The sequence below is a fragment of the Pristiophorus japonicus genome, chromosome 9, assembly GCF_044704955.1.
Source record: "Pristiophorus japonicus isolate sPriJap1 chromosome 9, sPriJap1.hap1, whole genome shotgun sequence".
Lineage (NCBI taxonomy): Eukaryota > Metazoa > Chordata > Chondrichthyes > Pristiophoridae > Pristiophorus > Pristiophorus japonicus.
The window spans coordinates 78,156,142-78,182,260 of record NC_091985.1 but is presented as its reverse complement, the minus strand read 5'-3'; the positions used below and the strand labels follow the sequence as shown (position 1 = coordinate 78,182,260).

At 41.4% G+C, this 26,119-nt stretch overlaps 1 protein-coding gene across 1 annotated transcript in view; it reads left to right on the top strand.

Annotated features, from left to right (window-relative positions):
• The window catches only part of ppp2r5a (protein phosphatase 2, regulatory subunit B', alpha isoform), a 277,052-nt gene extending 251,370 nt beyond the window's left edge, over positions 1-25,682 (top strand). The window contains exons 9-13 of the mRNA XM_070889507.1: positions 11,765-11,815; positions 12,780-12,899; positions 17,856-17,983; positions 22,642-22,743; positions 24,901-25,682. Coding sequence (XP_070745608.1) covers positions 11,765-11,815; positions 12,780-12,899; positions 17,856-17,983; positions 22,642-22,743; positions 24,901-25,045 — 546 coding nt within the window. The 3' untranslated portion in view covers positions 25,046-25,682. The remainder of the gene's footprint in view (positions 1-11,764; positions 11,816-12,779; positions 12,900-17,855; positions 17,984-22,641; positions 22,744-24,900) is intronic.
• The last annotated feature ends 437 nt before the right edge of the window (positions 25,683-26,119 follow it).

Below are 26,119 nucleotides of genomic sequence, written 5' to 3'. Positions count from 1 at the left end.
ACTATTGAGTAGACTGGGTCTTTACTTATTGAGTAGACTGGGTCTTTACTCGTTGGAGTTCAGAAGGATGAGGGGTGATCTTATAGAAACATTTAAAATAATGAAAGGGATAGACAAGATAGAGGTGGAGAGGTTGTTTCCACTGATCGGGGAGACTAGAACTAGGGGGCACAGCCTCAAAATACGGGGGAGCCAATTTAAAACCGAGTTGAGAAGGAATTTCTTTTCCCAGAGGGTTGTGAATCTGTGGAATTCTCTGCCCAAGGAAGCAGTTGAGGCTAGCTCATTGAATGTATTCAAGTCACAGATAGATAGATTTTTAATTAATAAGGGAATTAAGGGTTACGGGGAGCGGGCAGGTAAGTGGAGCTGAGTCCACGGCCAGATCAGCCATGATCTTATTGAAGGCGGAGCAGGCTCGAGGGGCTAGATGGCCTACTCCTGTTCCTAATTCTTATGTTCTTATGTAGGCAGGAGACTGGCAAATTGGGACTCGGAACTTTCAGCTTAAAGTTGACTTGGCCTCAAATTATTTTTTTTAAATGTATTCATTCATGGAATGTGGGTGTTGCTGGCAAGGCCAGCATTTATTGCCCATCCCTAATTGCCCTTGAGAACATGGTGGTGAGCCACCATCTTGAATCGCTGCCGTCCTTGTGGTGAAGGTAGTCCCACAGTGACTTTGTTGTAGCAGTTTGGTACTACTGAGTGGCTTACTAGACCATTTCAGAGAGCAGTTAAGAGTCAACCACATTGCTGCGGGTCTGGAGTCACATATAGACCAGATCAGATAAGGATGGCAGGTTTCCTTCCCCAAAGGACATTAGTGAACTAGTTGGGTTTTTACGACAATCCGGTAATTTCATGGTCACCATTACTGATACTGGATTTTATTTAATTCCAGATTTTATTTAATTAACTGCATTTAAATTTTCCCCAGCTGCCGTGGTGGGTTTGAACTCGCGTTTCCAGATTATTAGTCCAGGCCTCTGAATTACTAGTCCAGTAACAAAACCACTGCACTACCGTACCCATTCCTTTTTCAAATTACAAGCCCTCTTTTGAAAAATAAACTTTTGGTGAATTTAGTGCTCGTCAAAGAAATGTTACTGCTCATAAATCAAACACATTCCAATTTTAGATATTAAAAATTTTTTTTCCTTTTATGTTGCGCTCCAGCAATCACTAAAAATAGTGACCAACAGGTTTGTAAATTGAACAGTCTGTCCTTGCTTGTTACTTCCTGGAAAAGTAAAATAGGTCGAGATCAGTGTTGCTGGATTTCCAATAATGATTTAGTTAGGTGCCTGATGCTTCCACTCGAAATAGATGGCAGTTTTAAAAAATATTACAATGGCCCAAAAGTGATGTCATTTCAATATCCACTCTATTTTCCTTTGCGAATACTGGAATGCCATTAGTTATCAGTTTTCCTACATGAATAGAATGCCTAAGATTGTTGGGTGCTATGCTGGATGCAAAAGTGATTTGAAAAGGAGAGAAAATATTAGTAGTTTTAAAGGATGCTTTACAAGTGTGTTGCTTTTTTTTTAACTATTTTTTGTCACTGAGTTGATTTTGTGTCACCAATTCTGAAACAAACCCATTCTGATTTGATCCTACAAATTGGAAACATGGGATCTCCCATGGGAACCCTGTTGTAGTTATATTATCTGAAGTAAGAAAAGCATGAAGAATAAAGGGACGCCAGGCAGCTGATGTTTCTGCGTATAAGGTCTATGCACACCCATCATTACCTTCCTACCCACTAACATTGGCAGAGGCTCACTTCTCTGGTTTTGTTTGAGACACTCTGGGTAGGCTCCAATTCAACTGGCAGAGTTGTGCCACCTGCATCACAAATACAACACTGCTTGTAGCTGTGAAGCTCATTTCAGACTTTACGCTTGGGCCTTACGCTTATAGCAGGCACACTACACTGCTGCCCAATGGGTCAGTACCCTGGAGTGCCAAGGAGAGCAACCCTTCTCACAGTCATCTAATGCAATGTAATGCACATCTCGCCAGTCATGAAGGGTCGAGTGCTGGACCAGTTCACCACTTGTCCCCTGACTATATACAGTGTTTGCACCTGAAATTTTAATTTTTGTCCATCATTTATTTTCTCCCTTCAGCCATGCCAAAATCTACTATCAGGTTGAAGTGTTTTTGAATGTTTATGAAGACTAAGAATGTTTGCCCCCCACCCCTCTGCTGTCACTTCCCTTTAAATTACACCAACACTACAATTTTCTGGGCCTCTTCATTAATCTAGCTTCCAACAACAGATTTAAAATACACTTGGTACTGTGAATAATTATGCAGATGAGCTGACCTAAGAAAATTGCATGCGATTATCACACTACTGGCTGGATTTGCGCCAGTTGTTAATCATTTTGAAATGTAGTTCACCAACACATGAAAATCTAGCCCCTGATTTCAGTGGGACACTCCTAGGTCAGATATAGAACATGTTAGATGCAGAGTAAAAGTCTGTTACTAAGCTCATAACTCAAAAAAGACCTCGTCCCACTACACTATTTTCCATATCAGCCATCTTTGTGCTCTGAATTTGGTTACTAATTAGAGCCAAATTGTGACAGTTAAGTACTGTGGGTCTACACTTACCAAAAGTGGGTGAGAGTACATATCCCCATTTTATATAAGATCCAGGCAGCCAGCAGAGAAAGGACATTATCACCCCATCAATCTGAATTGGATTTGAGCTCAAGTGCCAGAGGTGAATAGACAGTATGCAGTAACTCGCTGTTGCCACCCCAAATCCCTTCGGTCTTTCATTTTAGCTCACTGCATTAATTCTAATTATGTCTAAGAACTAAAGTTACAGTGCAGTACAGCAGTTCTATTTTATAAAAATTCTGATTTGACTTGATCAATTATTTTACAAATCACAAAGGATTACATTTACAGATTTATGTACTATTAATCATTGTAATCTCTAAATGAGTGAGGAGATTCTTCCCTCCTTGAAGAAGGCTCATCTGGCTTTACATTATTATTTACTCTTGCAAAAGTGAGCTGGATGTATCTCTTATTGGACCATGTTTAAATTGTGATTATTTTTTTTGTGTAAATGAATTATTAGACATTGAGTAACTTTGCTTAGTTTGTGACTCTGTTTCAAATAGATTTCAGGGCTAGAAAAAGTCAGACCACTTGCGAAGTTGCTGCAGAATTGAGAGGCCATGTAAGAGTTGAACAACTCCCAGGAATTTCAACTTGCATAGCTTAATCAAGAGAACATAGTACATAAAAGAGTACTTATTTGCAGTTATTGTTTGTCATTGTAAAAGCCACTGAGGATCATGGAGATAAAGGATGAGTTAGGCCAGGTAAGAAGAGGCTGAATGATGAGTGATAGATGTGAGGTAATAGCAACCTGAATTGCAACAGAGAGAAAAATTGTTCAACAAGAATCTCTTAACAGTATTGTCAGTAGGTTTGCTTACTGTATTGTTACAAACCTACTGTGTAGGGTTCCAACAATTCACTTTAACAACGTTAATGTAGTGCTAATATAGTTCTTGTATAATATTCTTGAATTATTACCTCTAATTGCTCCCAGCACTACGGATATTTCATCTCAATGTTGTATAATCTTGAAATTTACTCTCGAACCACAATGTTTGGAAAGACAAAGTTCATAATTGTACCACTGGGTATTTTCCATATTTCAAATAGACATAGTATCAAAATTTTATATGCTTATCCCTACATGTTACTAAAATAATATTGATACCATTGATTATGTAGAGCTGCAGAAGAGCAAGGAATTGGGAACTGTGATACAAATGGAGTCTCAATTACTGAGTTTAGCAGTACAATTGGGAGTATTTAATAAGGTGACATTATTCAGGACTCCCCATGGAGCCCTCCAGAATTCGTAAGTCTGTCTTTCTGCACACTTACTACTCCAATGAGATTTTACTGTTCCAGTTCATATTTGCCAGAGTGAATGCCCAGCTTCATGCGGAGGGTATACCATTTCATCTGCTTGTATGTTGCTCTTACCTTCCAGCCATGCACCTTCAAAAGGCATACTGTATTCTAAAGCTGCTGGCTGTCAGGGGAGGATATCTTTTTTGGCATTTCTACCTGCAGCAATACAACTAGGATTAGAACTCAGCGCATGTAAAGAGGATAGCGGTGGATATAACTTTTCCAAAAGATAAACAAAACCATTTTCAAAAGGAAGGTAAAGATGGCATTTTCTGTAAGGTAGCCTCCCCGAAGAACTGGCTTCATCTGTAAGCGGGTGGTTACAGACAGTAGCTCCTTCCTTTTAAATAGGATACACATAGAGGCAGCCAGAGGAAATAGGTTCTGCACCCTTACTACTCCAGTCAGTTTTGTTATTCCACCTCCATATATTAGATGGAGTGAATTTAATTGGTTTCTTTGCACAGTCTGATGAAAGCAAGATATTCCTGTCTGAATGCTCCCCAAGATTTGCTCCTGTAAGATTTGTATGAAAGTAATGTTTTAGAGCTGTATTAAAGGAGTAGAAGGAAAACCATGTGTGAAGTTTGTTGAGGCATATTAAAATCTGTAGAGAATTCTCAATTTATTCCCCTTTGTTTTAATGGCAACAATGAAGGAGCATACAAACCTGAAGATTTTGTTCCAATCTGACTCTAGTTGCATCTCCAGGTTCTTTTCAAAGGGCATCAATGGATGTGTTGGGCATCCCTTAAAGTTTCCCTTAAAACTGGAAATTTTTCAGCGGTTTGATGTTATGACATGCTTTGAATTCTAGAGCGCACTAATTCAAGTTTTGCATTGGATCAACAACAGTTATTGGTTTAACATTTTTAATGAGTTTGAGTCGGTAGAGTCCACAGTGTTTTGAATTTGGCCGTTGTGTAGTGATATTGTTATGTGCTATTTATACTATAATAGTTAGAGAATAGTTTTAAAAGCAAAAAGGCATTCTGTTGACTAAAAATATATATTCAGGACTTTAGCATAAAATGCAACATGGCAGTTTTAATTTTGTGTCTTCTTGGGTCGGTGGCATGGTGAAAAGGAAGACAGTACCTTGGTTAACAAATGCAGCTAGGGCCCACTTTCCCATTGAGATACATTTTTCCACTGCAATTTTTTCTACTTGCAGGTTGCTCCCTCCCTTTGGTCGTGCACCTCCAAAATGCAGAGTTATCTTCAAAGATGTTAGTTGCTGCCAGGAAAGGACATGAGAACAGCTAATGTAGACTACCCTGGGATAATTTTCACCTTCATCGCCCAGGCAGTAATATGGCACAACGGATCACCCGCCCAATTTTCATCCCACTGATTGCAGGCTATGTAGAGCTGAACTCATGAAGGCTCCTCCATGAAGGGTTAATCCTCGCGTATAAAGTTGCAGATGCTGATCTGAATTCATTATTGTTAAGCGACTTAGTGAAACGTGTGTTATTTTGTGTAACGAGAAGTTATAAGTTAAATGAAAGCTGCTGTATTGAATTTTTGTGACTAAGTTTTACTTTTAATAAGCCTGATTCATAGATCATAACCTAAGCTATATGGTCTGATACAATTCTTCTTCTTCTACTATCTGATGATTAGAAGAGTGCAAGAAGGCTTGTGACGTTTCCATTAAGCAAATTACAATAATAAGGGTATTCTATTTGACCCTGGGCATTGCTACATTGTCAGGTACAAGAACATAAAAAATAGGAGGAGGAGTAAGCCATTTAATAAGATCATGGCTGATCTGATCTTGGACTCAGCTCCACTTCCCTGCCAGCACCCCATAACCCTTTACTCCCTTATCACTCAAAAATCTGTCTATCTCCACCTTAAATATATTCAATGACCCAGCCTCCACAGCTCTCTGGAACAGAGAATTCCCCAGATTTACAATCCACTGAGAAGAAATTCCTCCCCATCTCAGTTCTAAATGGGCGACCCCTTATTCTGAAACTATGACCCCTAGTTCTAGACTCTCCCACAAGGGGAAACATCCTCTCTGTATCTACCTTGTCGAGCCCCCTCTGTATCTTATATGTTTCAATAAGATCACTTCTCATTCTTCTAAACGCCAATGCGTATGGGCCCAATCTACTCAACCTTTCTTCATAAGTCAACCCCCTCATCTCTGGAATCAACCTAGTAAACCTTCTCTGAACAGCCTGCAATGTAAGTATATCCTTCCTTAAATACGGAGACCAAAACTGTACGCAGTACTCCAGATATAGCCTTACCAATACCCTGAACAGCTGTAGCAGGACATCTCTGCTTTTATACTCTATCCCCTTTGCAATAGAGACCAACATTCCATTTGCCTTCCTGATTACTTGCTGTACCTGCATACTAACTTTTTGTGTTTCATGCACAAGGACCCCCAGGTCCCTCTGTACTGCAGCACTTTGCAATTTTTCTCCATTTGAATTATAATTTGCTTTTCTATTATTTCTGCCAAAGTGGATAACCTCACATTTTCTCACATTATACTCCATCTGCCAAATCTTTGCCCACTCACTTAGCCTGTCTATATCCCTTTGCAGATTGTTGTGTCCTCCTCACAATTTGCTTTCCCACCCATCTTTGTATCATCAGCAAACTTGGCTATGTTACGCTCTGTCCCTTCATCCAAGTCATTAATATAGATTGTAAATAGTTGAGGCCCCAGCACCGATCCCTGCAGCACCCCACTCGTCACTGTTTGCCAACTGGAAAATGACCCATTTATCCCGACTCTCTGTTTTCTGTTAGCTAGCCAATCCTCTATCTATGCTAATATATTACCCCCAACCCTGTGTAAGCACTTATCTTGTACAGTAACCTTTTATGTGGCACCTTATCGAATGCCTTCTGGAAATCCAAATACACCACTTCCACCAATTCCCCCTTATCCACCCTGCTCATTACATCCTCAAAGAACTCCAGCAAATATGTCAAACATGATTTCCCTTTCATAAAACCATGCTGACTCTGCTTGACTATTATGCTTTTACAAATATCCTGCTACTGTTTCCTTAATAATGGGCTCCAGCATTTTCCCAACAACAGATGTTAGGCTAACTGGTCTATAGTTTCCTGTCTGCCTCCTTTTTTAAATAGGGTCGTTACATTTGTGGTTTTCCAATCCACTGGGACCTTTTCAGGATCCAGGGAACTTTGGTAGATTACAACCAATGCATCCACTATCTCTGCAGCCACTTCTTTTAAGACCCTAGGATGCAAGCCATCAGGTCCAGGGGACTTGTCCACCTTTAGTCCCATTATTTTACCGAGTCATTTTTCTTTAGTGATTGTTTTAAGTTCTTCCCTCCCTATAGCTCCTTGATTATCCATTATTGAGATGTTTTTAGTGTCTTCTACTGTGAAGACCAATGCAAAATATTTGTTCAAAGTCTCTGCCATTTCCCTGTTCCCCATTATTTATTCCCCAGTCTCATCCTCTAACGGACCAACATTTACTTTAGCTACTCTCATCCTTTTTATATACCTGTTGAAGCTCTTGCTATCTGTTTTTATGTTTCTTGCTAGTTTACTCTCATAATCTATCTTCCCTCTCTTTATTTTTTTAGTCATCCTTTGCTGGTTTTTAAACATTTCCCAATTCTCTGGCCTTCTACTAATCTTGGCCACTTCGTATGCCATTGTTTTCAGTTTGAAACCATCCTTTACTTCCTTAGTTAGCCACGGATGGTATTCCTTTCTCTTAGTCTTTCTCTCTCACTGGGATATATTTTTGTTGAAAGTTGTGAAATATCTCCTTAAATGTCTGCCACTGCTTATCAACCGTCTTACACCTTAATCTATTTTCACAGTCCAGTTGAGAGTTATATTGTGAGTGTAATGTCATACTCTGGATTATAGGGAGCAAGGGCTTGCTTATGAGAGTGGTCCTTCATGCAGAGCACAAGAGTGATGGCCCAGAAATTCTGGCCTTCCCGGGTCTGTACGGAGTGTGTACGGACCTGCGAAGGCATCGCAAAAGCTGTTTTGCAGCGCACAATCCGTATGCACTGAAAAACGGCTTTTCCGATCTGTTAAGCTCCTGCTCGACGGATCATCCGCATATGGGGAGCAAGGACATTTGTATGGACAAGATTGCAGTATTTTACCCACATCTTGCCCAGCAAATGTCCTCAAAACTCTTGTGCCTAATAAAAACAGACGCAAAGCCTACTTTTACAGACATAAATGTTTTAAAACACACTTAAAACATAAAAAATAAAATTTATAAAACTTTTTAAAAACTTGGGAGGGAAAAAAAATTCTCATTTAATAATTTCAATTAATTTTAATTATGTGAGGTGTGTTTTTTATTTTTTATTTGGTGTTGTGTTGGGGTTTTTTTCTCAATTAATAACAATGAGAACTCGTTGATACGGAGTTCCTATTGCTATTAATTGGGAATACTTTACCTGATTGGTTGTGCAGTCACACATGATTGCATTTTCTGCATGGGAACCTCGAGAACGGGAGCGTGCTTCGCAGCACGGGAAGAAAAGGCCTCCCCAACAGAATTCCACGCTTCTCCGGGACCACCAGGTACTTGCGGAAAAATTCTCCGGTCGGAGGCATTCGTCTGAAAGAAGCCTCCGACTGGAATTTCAGGGCCAATTATCTGCTCAGAAATCATAACTAGTTGCTGCTAAGTTGGGATAAAAATATTGCCAACAGACCAAAAAGGAACTGTTTACAATATTAAGATTTCAAGTAAATGTTAAAACTAGAGGCCACAAAGGAGCAGCATTCATTTGAGAAGGAGAAAGAACACCTCGGGTAGCAGCAACAGTACAAGGAAATGGAGTGAAATACATGTTCGAGTAGGAAGAAAACGAGAAGCAACATTATATTGTAAAGACTCTACATAAGGAGAAACATAAAGGAAAGAAAAATAAAAAGACTTAGATTTATGTAGTGTCTTTCACACCTTGGGGACATCCCACAATGCTTTACAGTCAAAGAATGACATTTCTGAAGTGTAGTCACTGTTGTTTTCGTAGGTAAATGTGACAGTCATTTTGTACACCAAGGGCCCACAAAGAGCAATGAAATAAATAACTCTGTTAATCTCTTTTAGTCGTATTGGTTAAGGAATGAATGTTGACCAGGACACCCCTGCTTTTCATGGAAAAAGTAAAAAAATTTTATACTACATGGCAAATTATATTTTCCATCCAGGTACACCAGGGCCTCAAATTAGCACATTCAAAAGACTGCACCTCCAATAATCCAGCCCTCCCTCAGTATTGCACTAAAGTGTTAGTTAGGATTATGTTCTCAGGTCCTAGGGTGGAATTTGAACCCACAATCTTCTGATTCAGAGGTAAAAATGCTACCACTGAACCAAGCTGGGCTTGTGTTGGCAAATTTGCAATATCAGTAGTCCATTTGAGTGCAGGTACAGCCATTCCAAGCCCATGACGTGGTAGTGTAATCAGTTTCTAAAATTCAGAAATGGGAATGACATGGAGGTTTTTTGTGGGCATTTGAATTGGTCATAGGGCAACGCAATGAGATTGTGGAACAAGGGCAGAGAGATTAATATTACCACTTGGTAGAAAAGCCGTGAAGGCATTTGTGCATATAGAACCTAAACTTTGTATAGACAATAACGTTAAGTGTGCAATCCTCAACTATTCCAGCCTCACACCTGAAGATTATAGACATATGTTTAGGTCACTGTCGAAAATGTCCAGTCGTACATACAAAGAATTAATGCTGGAGATGTGAGATGTGGATTCAGTGGAGAAATTAGATATACTGAGGGACTCATTTCTAGATGGTTTTCCAGAATATTTATATGTTTGGTTACTTAACAACAGGTAAACTCGAACCTAGTGTTGTATGTTAGCCACTGGCCACATGTGGAAAGTTGGGAATCCAGACGTGGCTAATTGCATTTCTGAATAGTAAATTTAAAAATTAGTCACACTCATTAATCATGTGATCCCAATACTCATATTTACATATCACTGTGTACTTTAAGCATTTTGTGTGGTTGTAGGTTAAATAGTAAGATGAAAACTGAGTGTGTGAATGTTTTTGGATTGTTGAGAGTGCTTTATTTCTTTGGTTACTGAATGATAATAGATGTTAAGTAAATCTACATGTGAAATTCATTTACCTGTATTGTAAGTTTAGTTTTCTACTTAAATTATTGCATGTGGCTAAATCAGTGTCAATATAGCCACATCTATGGCTAGTCAGCAAATTCTATTGGACCCTGCTCTAATCAAATTGACTTGAGTGCCAATCATTTTGTGGCCTCACTGACAAGTGGGTGGTAAAACAGATGCCCATACCAACTGATAATTGAGCAGCTTGTTGAGCCAGCTGATCAGCCTTTATGCTGTGAGCGAGCGCATGCCAAACTGCCCACTAGAGAGCCAATGTTCAGCTTCTGTTGCTGGCTGGGGCTGGCTGTGGGAACCTGTTTGCTCAAAGGAGGACGGGATTCTTTGCCTGCTTCATCCTAGGCAAATAAATATACTTAGCAACATTTTGCCAGTTCAATAATTCTTCCTGTTATGCTAGACAGGTGTGCAGACAGAGACTCCATGAGTGGTAAACCTCTCTGCCTCTCTCCTTGTTTAAGACACTCCTTAAAATCTATCTCTTTGATCAAGCTTTTGGTCATCTGTCCAAATATCTCCTTAAGTGGCTCTGTGTTTTGTTTAATATTGCTCCAGTGAGGTGCCTTGGGATGCTTTACTACTTTAAAGGCGCGATATAAATGCGAGTTGTTGTATGGCCTTGCATATAAAGTATAGATCTTTTAAATTGGGTGTTCTAAAGTTAGTTAAACATTGCATCTTGTATTCTCTTTTGAACTAAGGAACTTTAAATTAAATGTAATGGAAATAAATCAGCTGTGCTGCTCATTTGCTGTAGTTTCATTTTTATGTTTAATAAACTTGATTTATAGGTCATTGCCTAAGTCATACGGTCTGATGGTGATTTTTCTTTTACTCTGAAGACTAGAATGAGAGGGCTTGTGACATTTCCAATAAACAAATCACGATAACAAGTGTTCTGATCAACCCTGGGCGATGCTAGATTGCTAGATGTTCTGCATATTAAATCACACTTTAGTTCATCGGGAGCAGGTGCTCATTCATGGGAGCGGTCCTTGGCACCGAGTATGAAAGTAATATTTGGTACAGTCTAAAAGTTGTGACACTCAGCTTCCCAAGAATATTTTCTTTATAACAGTGCACCACATTGATTTTGATAAGTTATACACGAGCTCAATCTTCTCGTCTTGATTTAAAACCTTATGATCATCCCACACTACAGGGACAGCAATCGTCATTGAATAATGAGAGGCCAGTAGTCTGGTTCTGCACTCATTTTGTAATTAATTTTTAAAAGTCATAATTGGTACAGACTGAAACTCACAAAGCAAGGTTGCATTTAACAGTGCATTTGTATGCAAAGTTATTTTTTAATAATGCAATTTATTTATAATTGTGCTTTATTTGTAAATATTCTGCTTTTGATAGGGTTTACAAACTGGAATAATTTGATATCGAAATATACTTTCGTTGCATACATATATTTGCATAATCTTTGTTTAATGTTCAAAGATAGTCTGTTTTTAAGAACTTAAAAGGTACACCAGTTGTCGTCATATATTTGTACGACTTAATTAGACTTTTCTCAATCTATGTAGGAATAAAGGAAAGTATTGTAATTACCTTATGATTTTCTCTGTTGCGAATTAAAGTATATCTTGATTTATGATCTCATACATATGTAAATATAATTTTATGGTTTCCTGTAGGTCATTAGAGGATTACTAAAATTTTGGCCCAAAACTGTCAGTCAAAAAGAGGTAAGTTATTCACTTTCCCCTATGACCTTAACTTCCTCTGTAGAATACATGGAATATATCACTGTATAAAATGAGTTGCTGCCCTTCTGAAGCCTACACAAAACTTACCCGATTTTTGTGCTTATAGGTACAAACAGGGTTTTATCATCAGTAAAATGAAGTGAAAGGGACCTATGCTCATATTTTACATATTGAAAACAAAGCAACCATTTCATACTGAAGAAAAGTAGTTCTAAGAGCTCCTCAAATGACTGATTATTTAAATGCATTCTGTGGTGTGGTGCTGAACTGTATAGACTAGGACAGTTCCAGGCTTGACCCTTGTCTGTGGAGGGGAAATAATCCACAATTTCAACACTTGATCACAATCTGTTATTTCCTTGCTGGAAGTGTGCATGTATCTTCCCTCGTTGAGGATTGTACCAGATTCAAATGCGATTCTGCATAATCAGATAACCTGGAATACTCTGTCCAGACTCATGTTTGCAAAATGGACACTTGGAGAAGGTTCCAGAGGTTCATGTTGGTCATGAAACCATGTGCAGCATGAGGAGCTGCCTTCAGGAGAGGAGGGGGATAAGATTTAATGAGATGGTTTTTATTGTCTTTCCAGTGGTTCTTGTTTGTTAGTAGCATGTATAATTTTCACAAATATTTTTAACTGGTAGACTCATTGATACAAGATTATTATTTGCTATTTTTATTTGTTCTCAAGATGTGGGCATTGCTGGCAAAGCCATGCTTAATGTTGCCCTGAGAAGGTGGTGGTGGCCTTTATTGTGTCCCAGACCACTTTAAAAAAAAAATAATAATAAAAATCGTTTTGGACAAGAATTGCTCTTTTAAGTGGTAAAATTGACTTCCTATTCTATGCACTAGAAAGAGAATAAATATTTTGAGTTGTTTGACAACATATACATATTTTTAATGACTGATCAGTGCAACTTCAAATGTCTGCTCTTAGGTTATGTACTTGGGTGAAATAGAAGAAATTTTGGACGTGATAGAACCTTCTCAGTTCAAAAAGATCCAAGAACCTTTATTCAAGCAAATAGCCAAGTGTGTGTCAAATCCACACTTCCAGGTAAGGAGTTTGTGCCTGATGAGCCCAACTGTAATAATTGTTTTATAATTGCAATGTTCTGATATGTATATTTGTAAATCTCAGTCTCTTTTCCCTGTTGTGACAATGAACCACGGTACTTATAATAGATCATTATGGACTTCTTCACTGGACTTGCAAAGATTGTATTCCAGGAAAATATTAGGATAATAGAATTATGTTCTATTCATCAGCTTCTATAATACTGATAGCAGCATAACAAGAATTCTGAACCATATAAGAATTGTAAAATGAAAAAGGAGAAAGTATTACAATTTGCTCTTAATTATTTTTAAATTAGCATATCCAGTAATGGATGTTATCAAAGAGGGCTTTCTAAAATATGATGCCTATTTTAGATAAATAATGCTTATTACATCAGTGACTGTAATAAATCTCAATGTTAAAAATACCACTACCTCTTGCGACTCCTCCACTGACTCTAAATTGTCAGACTGACATTCAGTACTGGATGAGCAGAAATTTCCTCCAACTAAATGTTGGTAAGATGGAAGCCATTCTCTTTGGTCCCCACTCCAAACAATGTTCCCAAGCCACCAACTTCAACCCTCTCCCTGGCAACTGTCTGAACATAAGAACTAGAAGAAGGAGTAGACCATTTGGCCCCTTGAGCCTGCTCCGTCATTCAATAAGATCATAGCTGATCTGATCATGGACTCAGCTCCACTTCGCTGCCTGCTCCCCATAACCTTTTACTCCCTTATCGCTCAAAATTCTGTCCATCTCCGCCTTAAATATATTCAATGACCCAGCCTCCACAGCTCTCTGGGGCAGAGAATTCCATCGATTTACAACCCTCTGAGAGAAGAAATTTCTCCTCATCTCAGTTTTAAATGGGCAGCCCCTTATTCTAAGACTATGTCCCCTAGTTTTAGTTTCCCCTATGAGTGGAAATATCCTCTCTGCATCCACCTTGTCAAGCCCCCCTCATTATCTTATAAGTTTCAATCAGATCACCTCTCATTCATCTGAACTCCAATGTGTACAGGCCCAACCTACTCAACCTATCTTCATAAGTCAACCCCCTCATCTCCGGAATCAACCTAGCAAACCTTCTCTGAACAGCCTCCAATGCAAGTATATCCTTAAATACGGAGACCAAAACTCTATGCAGTACTCCAGGTGTGGCCTCACCAATACCCTTTACTGTTGTAGCAGGACTTCTCTGCTTTTATGCTCTATCCCCTTGTAATAAAGGCCAACATTCCATTTGCCTTCCTGATTACTTGCTGTACCTACATACTATTTGAGTTTAATGCACAAGGACCCCCAGGTCCCTCTGTACTGCAGCACTTTGTAATTTTTCTCCATTTAAATTATAATTTGTTTTTCTATTATTTCTGCCAAAGTGGATAACCTCTTATTATACTCCATGTGCCAAATTTTTGTCCTCTCACTTAGCCTGTCTATATCCCTTTGCAGATTTTTTGTGTTCTCCTCACAATTTGCTTTCCCACCCATCTTTGTATCATCAGCAAACTTGGCTATATTACACTCGGTCCCTTCATCCAAGTCATTAATATAGATTGTAAATAGTTGAGGTCCCAGCACCGATCCCTGCGGCATCCCACTAGTCACTTTGCCAACCGGAAAATGACCCATTTATCCCGACTCTGTTTTGTTAGCCAATCTTCAATCCATGCTAATATATTACCCCCAACCCTGTGAGCTTTTATCTTGTGCAATAACCTCTTATGTGGCACCTTATCGAATGCCTTCTGGAAATCCAAATGCACCACGTCCACTGGTTCCCCCTTATCCACACTACTCGTTACATCCTCAAAGAACTCCAGCAAATTTGTCAAACATGATTTTCCTTTCATAAAATCATGCTGACTCTGCTTGATTGAATCATGCTTTTCCAAATGTCCTGCTACTGCTTCCTTAATAATGGACTCCAGCATTTTCCCAACAACAGATGTTAGGCTAACTGGTCTATAGTTTCCTGCTTTCTGTCTGCCTCCTTTTTTAAATAGGGGAGTTACATTTGTGGTTTTCCAATCCACTGGGACCTTTCCAGAATCCAGGGAATTTTGGTAGATTACAACCAATGCATCCACTATCTCTGCAGCCACTTCTTTTCAGACCCTAAGATGTAAGCCATCAGGTCTAGGGGACTTGTCTGCCTTTAGTCCCATTATTTTACTGAGTAGTACTTCATTAGTCCGTGGCTGAACCAGACTGTTCGCAATCTTAGTGACATATTTCACCCCAGGATGAACTTCCGACCACATATCTGCACCATCACCAGGACTGCTTATTTCCACCTTTGTAACATTGCCAGACTCCACCCCTGCCTCAGCATATCTGCTGCTGAAAGCCTTATCCATGCCCTTCCTATTCTAGACTTGACTATTCCAACACATTCCTGGCTGACCTCCCATCTTCCACCCTCTATAAACTTAAGGTCATCCAAAAATCTGCTGCCCATATCCTACCTCACACCAAGTCCCATTCACTCATCACCCCTGTGTTTGCTGACATACATTGGCTTCAGCTAAGCAACACCTCGATTTTAAAATTCTCATCCTTGTTTTCAAATCCATCTATGGCCCCGCCCCTCCCTATGTCGGTAACCTCCTCCAGTCCTACTACCCCTCAAGATAGCTGCACTCCTCCACTTCTGGCTGTTGTGCATTCACAGCTTTAATCACTCCACCAGTGATGGTCGTGTCTTCAGCTGCCTAGGACTAAGCTCTGTAATTCCCTCCCTAAATCTCTCCACGACTCTCTCTCTCTCTCTCTCTCTCTCCTCCTTTAATACTCTCTTTAAAGCCTGGTTCTTTGACCCAAGCTTTGGTCATCTGCCCTAATATCTCCTTATGTGGCTCGGTGTCAAATTGTTTTTTATAATGCTTCTGTGAAATGCCTGTGGATGTTTTGCTACGTTAAATGTGCTATATAAATACAAGTTGTTGTTGTAAAGTGGTGCAGCTGTTTCCATTGAACTTTCTCCTGTAGAATCAAAGAGCAAGTTATTATTTAAATGGAGAAAGATTGCAAAGTGCTGCAGTACAGCAGGACCTGGGGGTACTTGTACATGAAACACAAAAGGATAGTATGCAGGTACAGCAAGTGATCAGGAAGGCCAATGTAATCTTGGCCTTTATTACAAAGGGGATGGAGTATAAAAGCAGGGAAGTCTTGCTACAGCTATACAGGGTATTGGTGAGGCCACACCTGGAATACTGTGTGCAGTTTTGGTTTCCATATTTACGAAAGGATATCCTTGCTTTGGAGACAGTTCAGAGAAAGTTCACTCGGTTGATTCCGGAGATGAGGGGATTGACTTATGTGGAAAGATTGAGTAGGTTGGGCCTCTACTCATTGGAATTCAGAAGAATGAGAGGTAATCTTATCGAAACATATAAGATTATGAGGGGGCTTGATAAGATGGATGCAGAGAGGATGTTTCCACTGATGGGGGAGACTAGAACTAAAGGGCGTGATCTTAGAATAAGGGGCCGTCCATTTAAAACTGAGATGAGAAGAAATTTCTTCTCTGAGGGTTGTAAATCTGTGTAATTCGCTGCCTCAGAGCTGTGGAAGCTGGGACATTGAATAAATTTAAGACAGAAATAGACAGTTTCTTAAACGATAAGAGGTTATGGAGAGCTGGCAGGGAAATGGAGCTGAGTCCATGATCAGATCAGCCATGATATTGAATGGCGGAGCAAGCTCGAAGGGCTGTAAGGCCTACTCCTGTTCCTATTTCTTATATTCTTATTAACCTGGGTTTGAATTCAGAAACGGATGCACAAATTTCAACTGGTGGCCACCATTTACACTTTTTACTGGATGGCTGGCCATTGAATATTGGGGCAGCACCTGATGCAACTTTCAGGCAGGCCTGTAAATGGCCGAGTAGCTTGCCCGCCTGTTTCCGGCAGGAGGCTTTTTAAATATGCAAATTGGGGTCCTGCGCTTTTGTAGAACCCTAAATGCAATTTTCAAGGACAAATGAATTGAATGTGCGTGTTGCACACTCCACCCATTTGTATCAGGTGTTGTGCGGTCTAACCAATGGTCCTGATGGGTGTTAAAGAAAAGACCCAAAAATTCGTTTAGGAAAAGTTTTGTGGAACCAGGAGGAGCAGGAGTGCTCCCACCACAGTACGGCTGCTCCACCGACTTACAACTGTTGGTGGAAATCTAAAATTGTTGCCATGGAATGAACATTTCTTTCTGCTAGCTGTAAAGGCAATATCAGTTTGGGCAGTCAGAACAAAGTCCTTTTGGGCCCTCTGCATGAAAAGGCATCAGTTTGCCTAGAATGGGAAATATGATCCTGGTATGCTCGGGTCAAGATTAGAACACTGTTGAGGCATAGCAGAGAAGGATTTACTCTCCACTTGACTTGCAAAAAAAAAAAAGTTCTAATAACCTACATATGCCTGTCCTTCCCATGCATACAAGAGCAAAATGTAAAACAATGAGGGTCATTTGCTTGGAATCATTTTAATTTTCTTTCTGTCATTAACTGTTCCACATTCATTGTGATGGCGTTTATGGTAAAAGTAGAACTGTATTTAAACAGTTCAGAGATCAATGTGGAAGTTACAAGCACCCTTTTTTTCTTTGTGAGCATCAAAATGTTGACTAAATGATGGTGGGATTCGGGAATGATAATTGGTTATGCATGCTCTGAAAACGAGCTAAATTTATATTTGGGGAGGAAGAAAGAAAAATTTGATTAGTCTATTTGTATAGGATGCGACTTCATATCTGAAAAGGAAAGAGTCAGTTAAGTGACTTCCCCTTTTCCTACACTTATCAGTGCACCTGGCCGTGGGATCTGAAATATGGCATGATAAAAACATTTGCTCAGGGAACTAATTCCTGTGCTTTCAGTAAATAATCTTGTGAAATTGTTTATTTGAAATTTAGATGTTTTCAGCTTAGTTTTCATCTCCACAGGTTGCAGAAAGAGCTTTGTATTTCTGGAATAATGAGTACATTCTTAGCCTGATTGAAGATAACTCTGAGAAAATTCTACCAATTATGTTTGGTAGTTTATACAGAATCTCCAAGGAACACTGGAACCCGTAAGCTTTTTTCATTTATAAAAAATATATATTTTGACTATCTTGAGAAAATTGGCGCTGAGAATTATGGATAACAATGATACATTCATCCATTCTTAAATAGACCTACAAAGTTTTTTTACATCAGTTTTTCAATGCTGGCTTTACAGGTTGCTGTTGCAATACAAATATTTTTTTTCTTTGTATTTTGCAGAGGCAGTTTTATACTATTATCTGTCCACCAGATAGTTGGGTTAAAAATACCCCAATTGCACTTCATTTTGGATCTATTCCAGTCTTCAGAGAGAGGAGACCTTCACCTCATTTGTCTGAACTGGGTTTACATTTTCATCTCCTGATGAAAGCATGTTTGTAGTGTACCAATTCAGTCCATTCTGAAATGACTCCTGTTTAGGGGGCCTCACTCGCGTCAGGTTAAAGCCCGACTGCAGATTCAGACTGCATTTGCTGTGTTAGTGCAGACTGGCATTACAGTTGTAATGTGAATGCTTTTTCAACTGTTTTGTATTGTTTAGTTGATAGTAATTCTCCTTGATACAAGTTCTCCTCATCGTCATGCAATCTCTTGAGAGGCAAAATCCCTGAGGCCAGTGTAGGAAAAAGCTTGTTAGAAATTCCTTTCTAATCCTATAAGCCAATGGAGCAAAGCTCCAGGAGACTGCAGTGACTCATAAATGTTGCTATTCCCAAGCTTTACGCTGTATAACTGGAAATGCCCTCCTCTCTCAAGAATTGTCCAGCTCCCTTTTGAATGACTGCAGAGAATCCTTACACACCACATGCTTCAGTAATCTGTTCCAGAGGGCAATGACTCTTTGTGAAAGAAATACTTTGTAACATTTAATCTAACTTCCTGCCTATGTATTTTATATGCATGTCTCCTTGTATTCTCATCCTTATCCATCTCAAATATGTTACCCAACTGGTCAGGATCCCTTATGATTTTAAAAACTTTAATTGTACTACTTCTGATCCAGATTCTCCAATGAAAATAGCCCCAATTCCTTGAACCTGTCCTGATAACCTTAGAGACCCAAAGGGCCCAAGTTTCCACAAGAAAAAAAACGGGCGCCCCTCCAAGCTGGGCGCCCGTTTTTCGCGCCTAAAACAGCGCCTAAAAAAATCCTCGGTATTCTGCACCTACTTACAGGTCCTGTGGCACTCGGCGCAGCCAGCACGAGCTGTGGGGGGGGCGGAGCCAGGTCCCAGCGCTGAAAACAGTGCCGTGACCTCTACACATGCGCGCTACAGTCGGCACGCAAGTGCAGTAGCTCCAGGCGCCGAACTGTGTGGGAGGGGCCCGAAGCACGCAGCCCCTAGCCCTGGCTGAATGGCCTCACTGGGGCTGCGTGAATGAGGCTCCTCCCACGGCCAGCTCCTGCTCCCCGCCCGACCAGACCCGACACTCGCTCCCTCCCCGCGCCGACCAGATCCGACCCGACCCGACACCCGCTCCCGCCCCGACCCGAGGCCCGCTCCCCCCCCGACCCGACCCGAGGCCCACTCTCCCCCCCCACCCCCCGCCGAGACCCGAGACCTGCTCCCCCCCCCGCCCCGACCCGAGGCCCGCTCTCCCCCCCCCCCCGAGGCCCGCTCCCCCCCCCCACCCAACCCGACCCGACACCCGCTCCCCGACCCCCCCTCCCTCTCTTCCCCCTCTTTCCCCCCCCCCTCTTCCCCCCCCTCTTCTCCCCCCCCTTCTCTCCCCCTCCCTCTCCTCTCCCTCCCTCGCCCCTCTCCCTCTCCCTCCCTCCCTCTCCCTCCCCCCCTTCCCTCTCTCTCTCTCCCTCCCCCTCTCTCTCTCTCCCTCCCCCTCTCTCTCTCTCTCTCTCCCCCCCCCCCCTCCCGCTCAGCGGCACGAACGGCTGCAGAATTCTCCCTGGCTGAAGCGCTTTCACACAGGTAGGAAGATGGTTTATTTAATCTTTTCTTGGCTTATAAATGTTTATTCAGGTTGGATTTATTTGTATAATATTTGTAGAAGTATAAATAAGGATTTATTGTCGAATTTAATGAGTTCCCTTCCCCCCCCCACCTCGTTCTGGACGCCTAATTTGTAACCTGCGCCTGATTTTTTAATGTGTAGAACAGGCTTTTTCAGTTCTACAAAAATCTTCACTGGCTCCATTCTACTTTAGTTTGGAGTACATTTTCACTGTGGAAACTTTCAAATCAGGCGTCAGTGGCCGGACACGCCCCCTTTTGAAGAAAAAATTCTGTTCTAAACTAGAACTGTTCTACCTGACTAGAACTGCAGAAAAAAAAATGTGGAGAATTGCGATTTCTAAAATAGTCCGTTCTCCACCAGTTGCTCCTAAAAATCAGGCGCGAATCATGTGGAAACTTGGGCCCAAAGAGTGGGCATAATTTTAGGCATCCTCCTCTACCGCAGATCTCTCCTACCAGAAACTTAACTGGGCCAGCCATCATCAGCATCATAGGCAGTCCCTCGAAATCGAGGAAGACTTGCTTCCACTCTAAAAGTGAGTTCTTAGGTGTCTGAACAGTCACTGGAATACGGGAATTACAGTCTCTGTAACTGGTGGGACAGACAGTCGTTGAAGGAAAGGGTCGGTGGGACTGGTTTGCCGCCGCTCCTTCCGCTGCCTGCGCCTGGTTTCGGCATGCTCTCGACGATGAGACTTGAGGTGCTCAGTGCCCTCCCGGATGCACTTCCTCCACTTAGGACAGTCTTTGGCCAGGGACTCCCAGGTTTTGGTGGGGATGTTGCATTTTATCAAGGAGGCTTTGAGGGTGCCCCTGAAACGTTTCCTCTGCCCACCTTGGGCTCGCTTGCCTTGTAGGAGTTCCGAGTAGAGCGCTTGCTTTGGGAGTCTTGTGTCAGGCATGCGAACAGTGTGGCACGCCCAGCAGAGCTGGTCGAGTGTGGTCAGTGCTTCGATGCTGGGGATGTTGGCCTGATCAGGAACACTGACGTTGGTGCGTCCATCCTCCCAGGGGATTTGCAGGATCTTGCGGATACATCATTGGTGGTATTTCTCCAGCGTTTTGAGGTGTCTACTGTATATGGTCCACGTCTCTGAGCCATACAGGAGGGTGGGTATCACTACAGCCCTGTGGACCATGAGCTTAGTGGCAGATTTGAGGGCCTGATCTTCGAACACTCTTTTCCTCAGGTGGCTGAAGGCTGCGCTGGTGCACTGGAGGCGGTGTTGAATCTCGTTGTCGATGTCTGCCTTTGCTGATAATAGGCTCCCGAGGTATGGAAAGTGGTCCACATTGTCCAGGGCTGTGCCCTGGATCTTTGGTGTGTGATCCAAGATGCTGGATGGGATAGCAGCTCCCGAAGGAGCTCTCCCCGAACAAACCTTCCTCTGACCATCTGCCATCTTCCACCTCTCTCCCTCAAATCTCCCCCGCCCCCCCCCACCCTCACTGTCTAACCTAACCCTCAAAACACTCTATCTACCCCTTAAACCGTGCTACAAGGACCCACTGCCCATCCCCCCCCCCCCCCAAACTGTGGCCTACCTTCCAGACCGACCTCCTCGCTACAAAGTCCCCTCCAACTGGACCCTCGCTTCTCGCTCCCCACGGACGACTCAGCTGCTCCAAGCGACCCTCGGTGAACCTTCGACTATCTACAAAAACAGGTTTGGGCCTACCTCACGCACGAGCCTTCCCTCATCGACAATGATCGGGCCTCTTCTCCTCCAGCGGCGACCGGGCCTCTTCTCCTCCAGTGGACCAGCCACATCAATACTGTAGCTACAAGAGGAGGTCAGAGGCTTGGGGGCCGAAATTGCCCTTTTATCCGGCCCATTCGTGCCACTGGTAGGCGCAAACCCCTTTTCACCCATGGGCAGTCGGCGGTGGCGCCTCGATTAAGTTGCCCCTGAGATTTTGGGGGCGATTGCCATTTAGTGCCACGCCCTGCATTTTGTGTCCCGAGTCGAGGCGCACACGACGATGTCACGGGGCACTGACATCCGCCCGGGGCTCCCCTTAAAGGGGAGGGTGTGTACGCCCCGGGCTACCCTGTTTTATTGTCGTCTGTCATTCTCATCGTCCCGACAATGGCAGCCCTCATTTTGACTGGGCCGCCATCATGCAGCACGGCACTGCCTTTTGTGTCCGGTCAAAAATGCCCTTGGTGGCCCAGAGGTCCCCACCAAAGGGGCTGCAGAGTCCGCAGCGGCCCTTCCCTTTAAATGAAGGAGGGACCTCAGCGCCGCACTACCGCCTCAGGAGCGCCCTCAAAACGTGTCGGAGCGTTTTTGTTCAGAATCCCTACTATAATCTAAAAAGTGTAGTGTTCACAAGATAGATAGAGAATGAAGGCCATTCCACCCAGGTTCGCTCATCCGTTGTGAGGAAGCTGATTATTCTTCCATCACAACTTCCAGCTAAATTTTCCATGGTGTTCCACTACTCTACCTGGAATACCAATCTGTGTGTTGAGCTCTTTTTGTGTAACTTCTTCACATCGCTGCCAAGTTTGCCCTTTGCTAGTTTGAACTTCTCTGTTTAGTTTAGTGTTTTGGATCTATCTTTTCTATACTGTGTTCCATCTTCGATACCTCTAAGATCAGATATTTTCAGTTTATTTACATCTATTCACATGTTCTTGATTCCATAAATCCTTCTGTAACTGTAACCATTTTGTACATTTAAGTGAATGCAAACTTGTTTTACAGAACCATTGTAGCACTCGTTTACAACGTACTAAAAACATTAATGGAGATGAATGGGGCACTGTTCGATGAACTTACAGCATCATACAAAGCAGAAAGACAGCGGTATGCAATCATCTTTCATTTATTGTTTTATATTGTCCCCTTTCTAAGTGTTTATTGGCCCTCTTCACTGCTTAGAGAAAAAACAGATTGAGAGTGTGGACAAGCAAGTTGTTCACCTGCTTCTACAAATGGCCCTTTGTAACTCACTCGCACAACCTGCTCTCCTGATTTGTTTTGTTTTTCATCTTCATGAGAGTGAGGGGGAAATGTACTGTGACTCCTTTCAGTACATCTCCTGATAACTCAGTTGACAGCAAGCATTTGCTGTGTATAGCTAGTGAAACTACATTTACCATCCTGTGATGTAGTATGTTTGTACACCAATGGGCTGTTGCATCACTAGGCTGCTGATTTCTCTCTCGGGTGTTCCAATCTTCATTAGCTGACTTGTGAAATAGCTCAGCGCCACCTTCTTATCATGTATATTACAACATATGAATGGCTTATGAGCGGAAGCGATATAACTGTGGTGGCAGACTATAAATAACCTTTTGACTAAGTACCTGATAAAAGCTGTTTTCAATAGGCGTAATAATTTCAATTGTCCTTGAATGTGGCTTTTTAAAATTATTGCATTTATAATAATATGGCCATGGGTGTTGGATTTTGTGCTGCGGCAGAATGATGGTGTTAAAATAACATACGTGTCATGTACCATTTTGGTCATTTTAGTTTTAGCTGAGGGGTCAGTATATGCAGCAGCAAGAAATATCTAACTCAGTGTTTATGTAGCATGATGCTGTGAGGCTGCAGAGCGACTTGGATAGGTTAGGTGAGTGGGCAAATGCATGGCAGATGAAGTATAATGTGGATAAATGTGAGGTTATCCACTTTGGTGGTAAAAACAGAGAGACAGACTATTATCTGAATGGTGACAGATTAGGAAAAGGGGAGGTGCAAAGAGACCTGGGTGTCATGGTACATCAGTCATTGAAGGTTGGCATGCAGGTGCAGCAGGCGGTTAAGAAAGCAAATGGCATGTTGGCCTTCATAGCAAGGGGATTTGAGTACAGGGGCAGGGAGGTGTTGCTACAGTTGTACAGGGCATTGGTGAGGCCACACCTGGAGTATTGTGTACAGTTTTGGTCTCCTAACCTGAGGAAGGACATTCTTGCTATTGAGGGAGTGCAGCGAAGGTTCACCAGACTGATTCCCGGGATGACGGGACTGACCTATCAAGAAAGACTGGATCAACTGGGCTTGTATTCACTGGAGTTCAGAAGAATGAGAGGGGACCTCATAGAAACATTTAAAATTCTGACGGGGTTCGACAGGTTAGATGCAGGAAGAATGTTCCCAATGTTGGGGAAGTCCAGAACCAGAGGTCACAGTCTAAGGATAAGGGGTAAGCCATTTAGGACCGAGATGCGGAGGAACTTCTTCACCCAGAGAGTGGTGAACCTGTGGAATTCTCTACCACAGAAAGTTGTTGAGGCCAATTCACTAAATATATTCAAAAAGGAGTTAGATGAGGTCCTTACTACTAGGGGGATCAAGAGGTATTCGAGAAAGCAGGAATGGGGTACTGAAGTTGAATGTTCAGCCATGAACTCATTGAATGGCGGTGCAGGCTAGAAGGGCCGAATGGCCTACTCCTGCACCTATGTTCTATGTTTCTATGATGCAGATGCACTGCAAATGAATTACTAATTGATGGTTTTAATCATTAGGATGGCAAGCTGTCCACTAACTTTTCTAAATTTGCGTGATTGTTTTTCAAACAAAAGTTAAAAATTATCCTTTTTTGGAGCTGAATAGCTTTTGTGCAATGCAATAAAAATCATACTGTAATGAAATGTATAGCAGTCTTACTTTCTATAATGTCCTATTTAAGAGTCATACAAGAAGGTGTTTGTATAAAGGACATTTTATATGGCTACTTTATTGTAAGAGAATAAGCTGAATCTTTTTTTTTACATGAAGCATTGTTTAATGGTTTATTTTATTTGATCATTTCTGGTCAATATTAATCATTTATTTAAAAAAAAACTTTTTTAGGCCTGTATTTTGAAAAGATCCACTGAAATGTTAGATTGCAACAATTAAATAGTAAGATGAATTACAGAAAGCTATAAAGTATAATTTCTCCCTATTAATATTCCCTCTGTAAATCTACTTCACACTTTTGGTACTAGTATTGCATGTTTAATCTTGCAGTGAAAAGAAGAAAGAACAGGATCGTGAGGAACTTTGGAAGAATCTTGAAGAGTTGCAGCTCCAGAGGAACCAGGTGCTTGCTGAAATGCAGAATGATACCCACAATACGAAAAATGCTCAGAACAGTAAACCAAGTGCCAAATGACCAGGATCAACCGTTGGCTTACAGTTGCAGGCTAGGGAGTGATGGAGCATTTCATACATATTTTGGAATATGTGTGGGGAAAAATACATACACAAGACAAACCTTCAGCAGTATACTTCCAAAAAAGACCAGCTTTTGTGATGAGCTGTAAATTATGTTAAAAGAAAAAGATATGAACTTTGAACATTACTGTGTGACCACATATTTGTAACTTTGTCTGATCATGAATTTATTATGTCACTTTTTAGAATTCACAGAGAATAAATGAATTTATCATTTGTGACCAGAGTGAAAATAATTGAGTGGTGAAATTATGACTTGAAAAAATAATTTTTGATTGTGCTGCACATAGAAAATTAGTCAGCTATTTAAATATAGATTTTTCCTATTTTATATGTGCTTCTCACAATGCTACAGACCTCGAGTAACATGAAAGGGGGTGAGTTATGCATTCACAGAAAACAATAGAAATTCAAGCATAAAATATTGTATGTTTTTTTTTCTTCAACTAGTCTTTCTGATGCCATGCCAGAGAACCATTCCATTCTGTAAACCTATGGCAGTGTGAAGCTCTTTTGTAATGAGACACCTTATTTGGGGTTTTGAGCAACATTCAATAAAGTCTACATAATGTTTGTATTTTGATCTCAACATTATTAGCTTTTCTATTTTACGAAGAAAGGTGTTACAATTTCTGATAGAGCTGTTTAAATCTCAACTGGATGCCCTAAAGTATAAATGTTTAGATATCAAGTCCTAGACTTTCACCTGTTGAAAAGAAAGGAATAGGGTAACACAGTAGATCACTACAGTTTTCATTCATCTCTGGAATCTAGTCTTCAATCAGTCCCAGATAGGATGATGCACTTTCTGCTGACTGCAGTGGTCCTACATGACATGAGTTTGAGCACTCTTAATCCAGTTCCTATTGGGCACAGGCCGCAGATCACAAACACACATAACTTAGGATTCTTACTCAGATGTAGTTGTCTTGGGTAGTGCAGTACAGGATGTTTTTCTGAAGTTGTGATACAGGTGCATTTCTTAGAGCAGAGTAAACTGAAGTTTACTTTG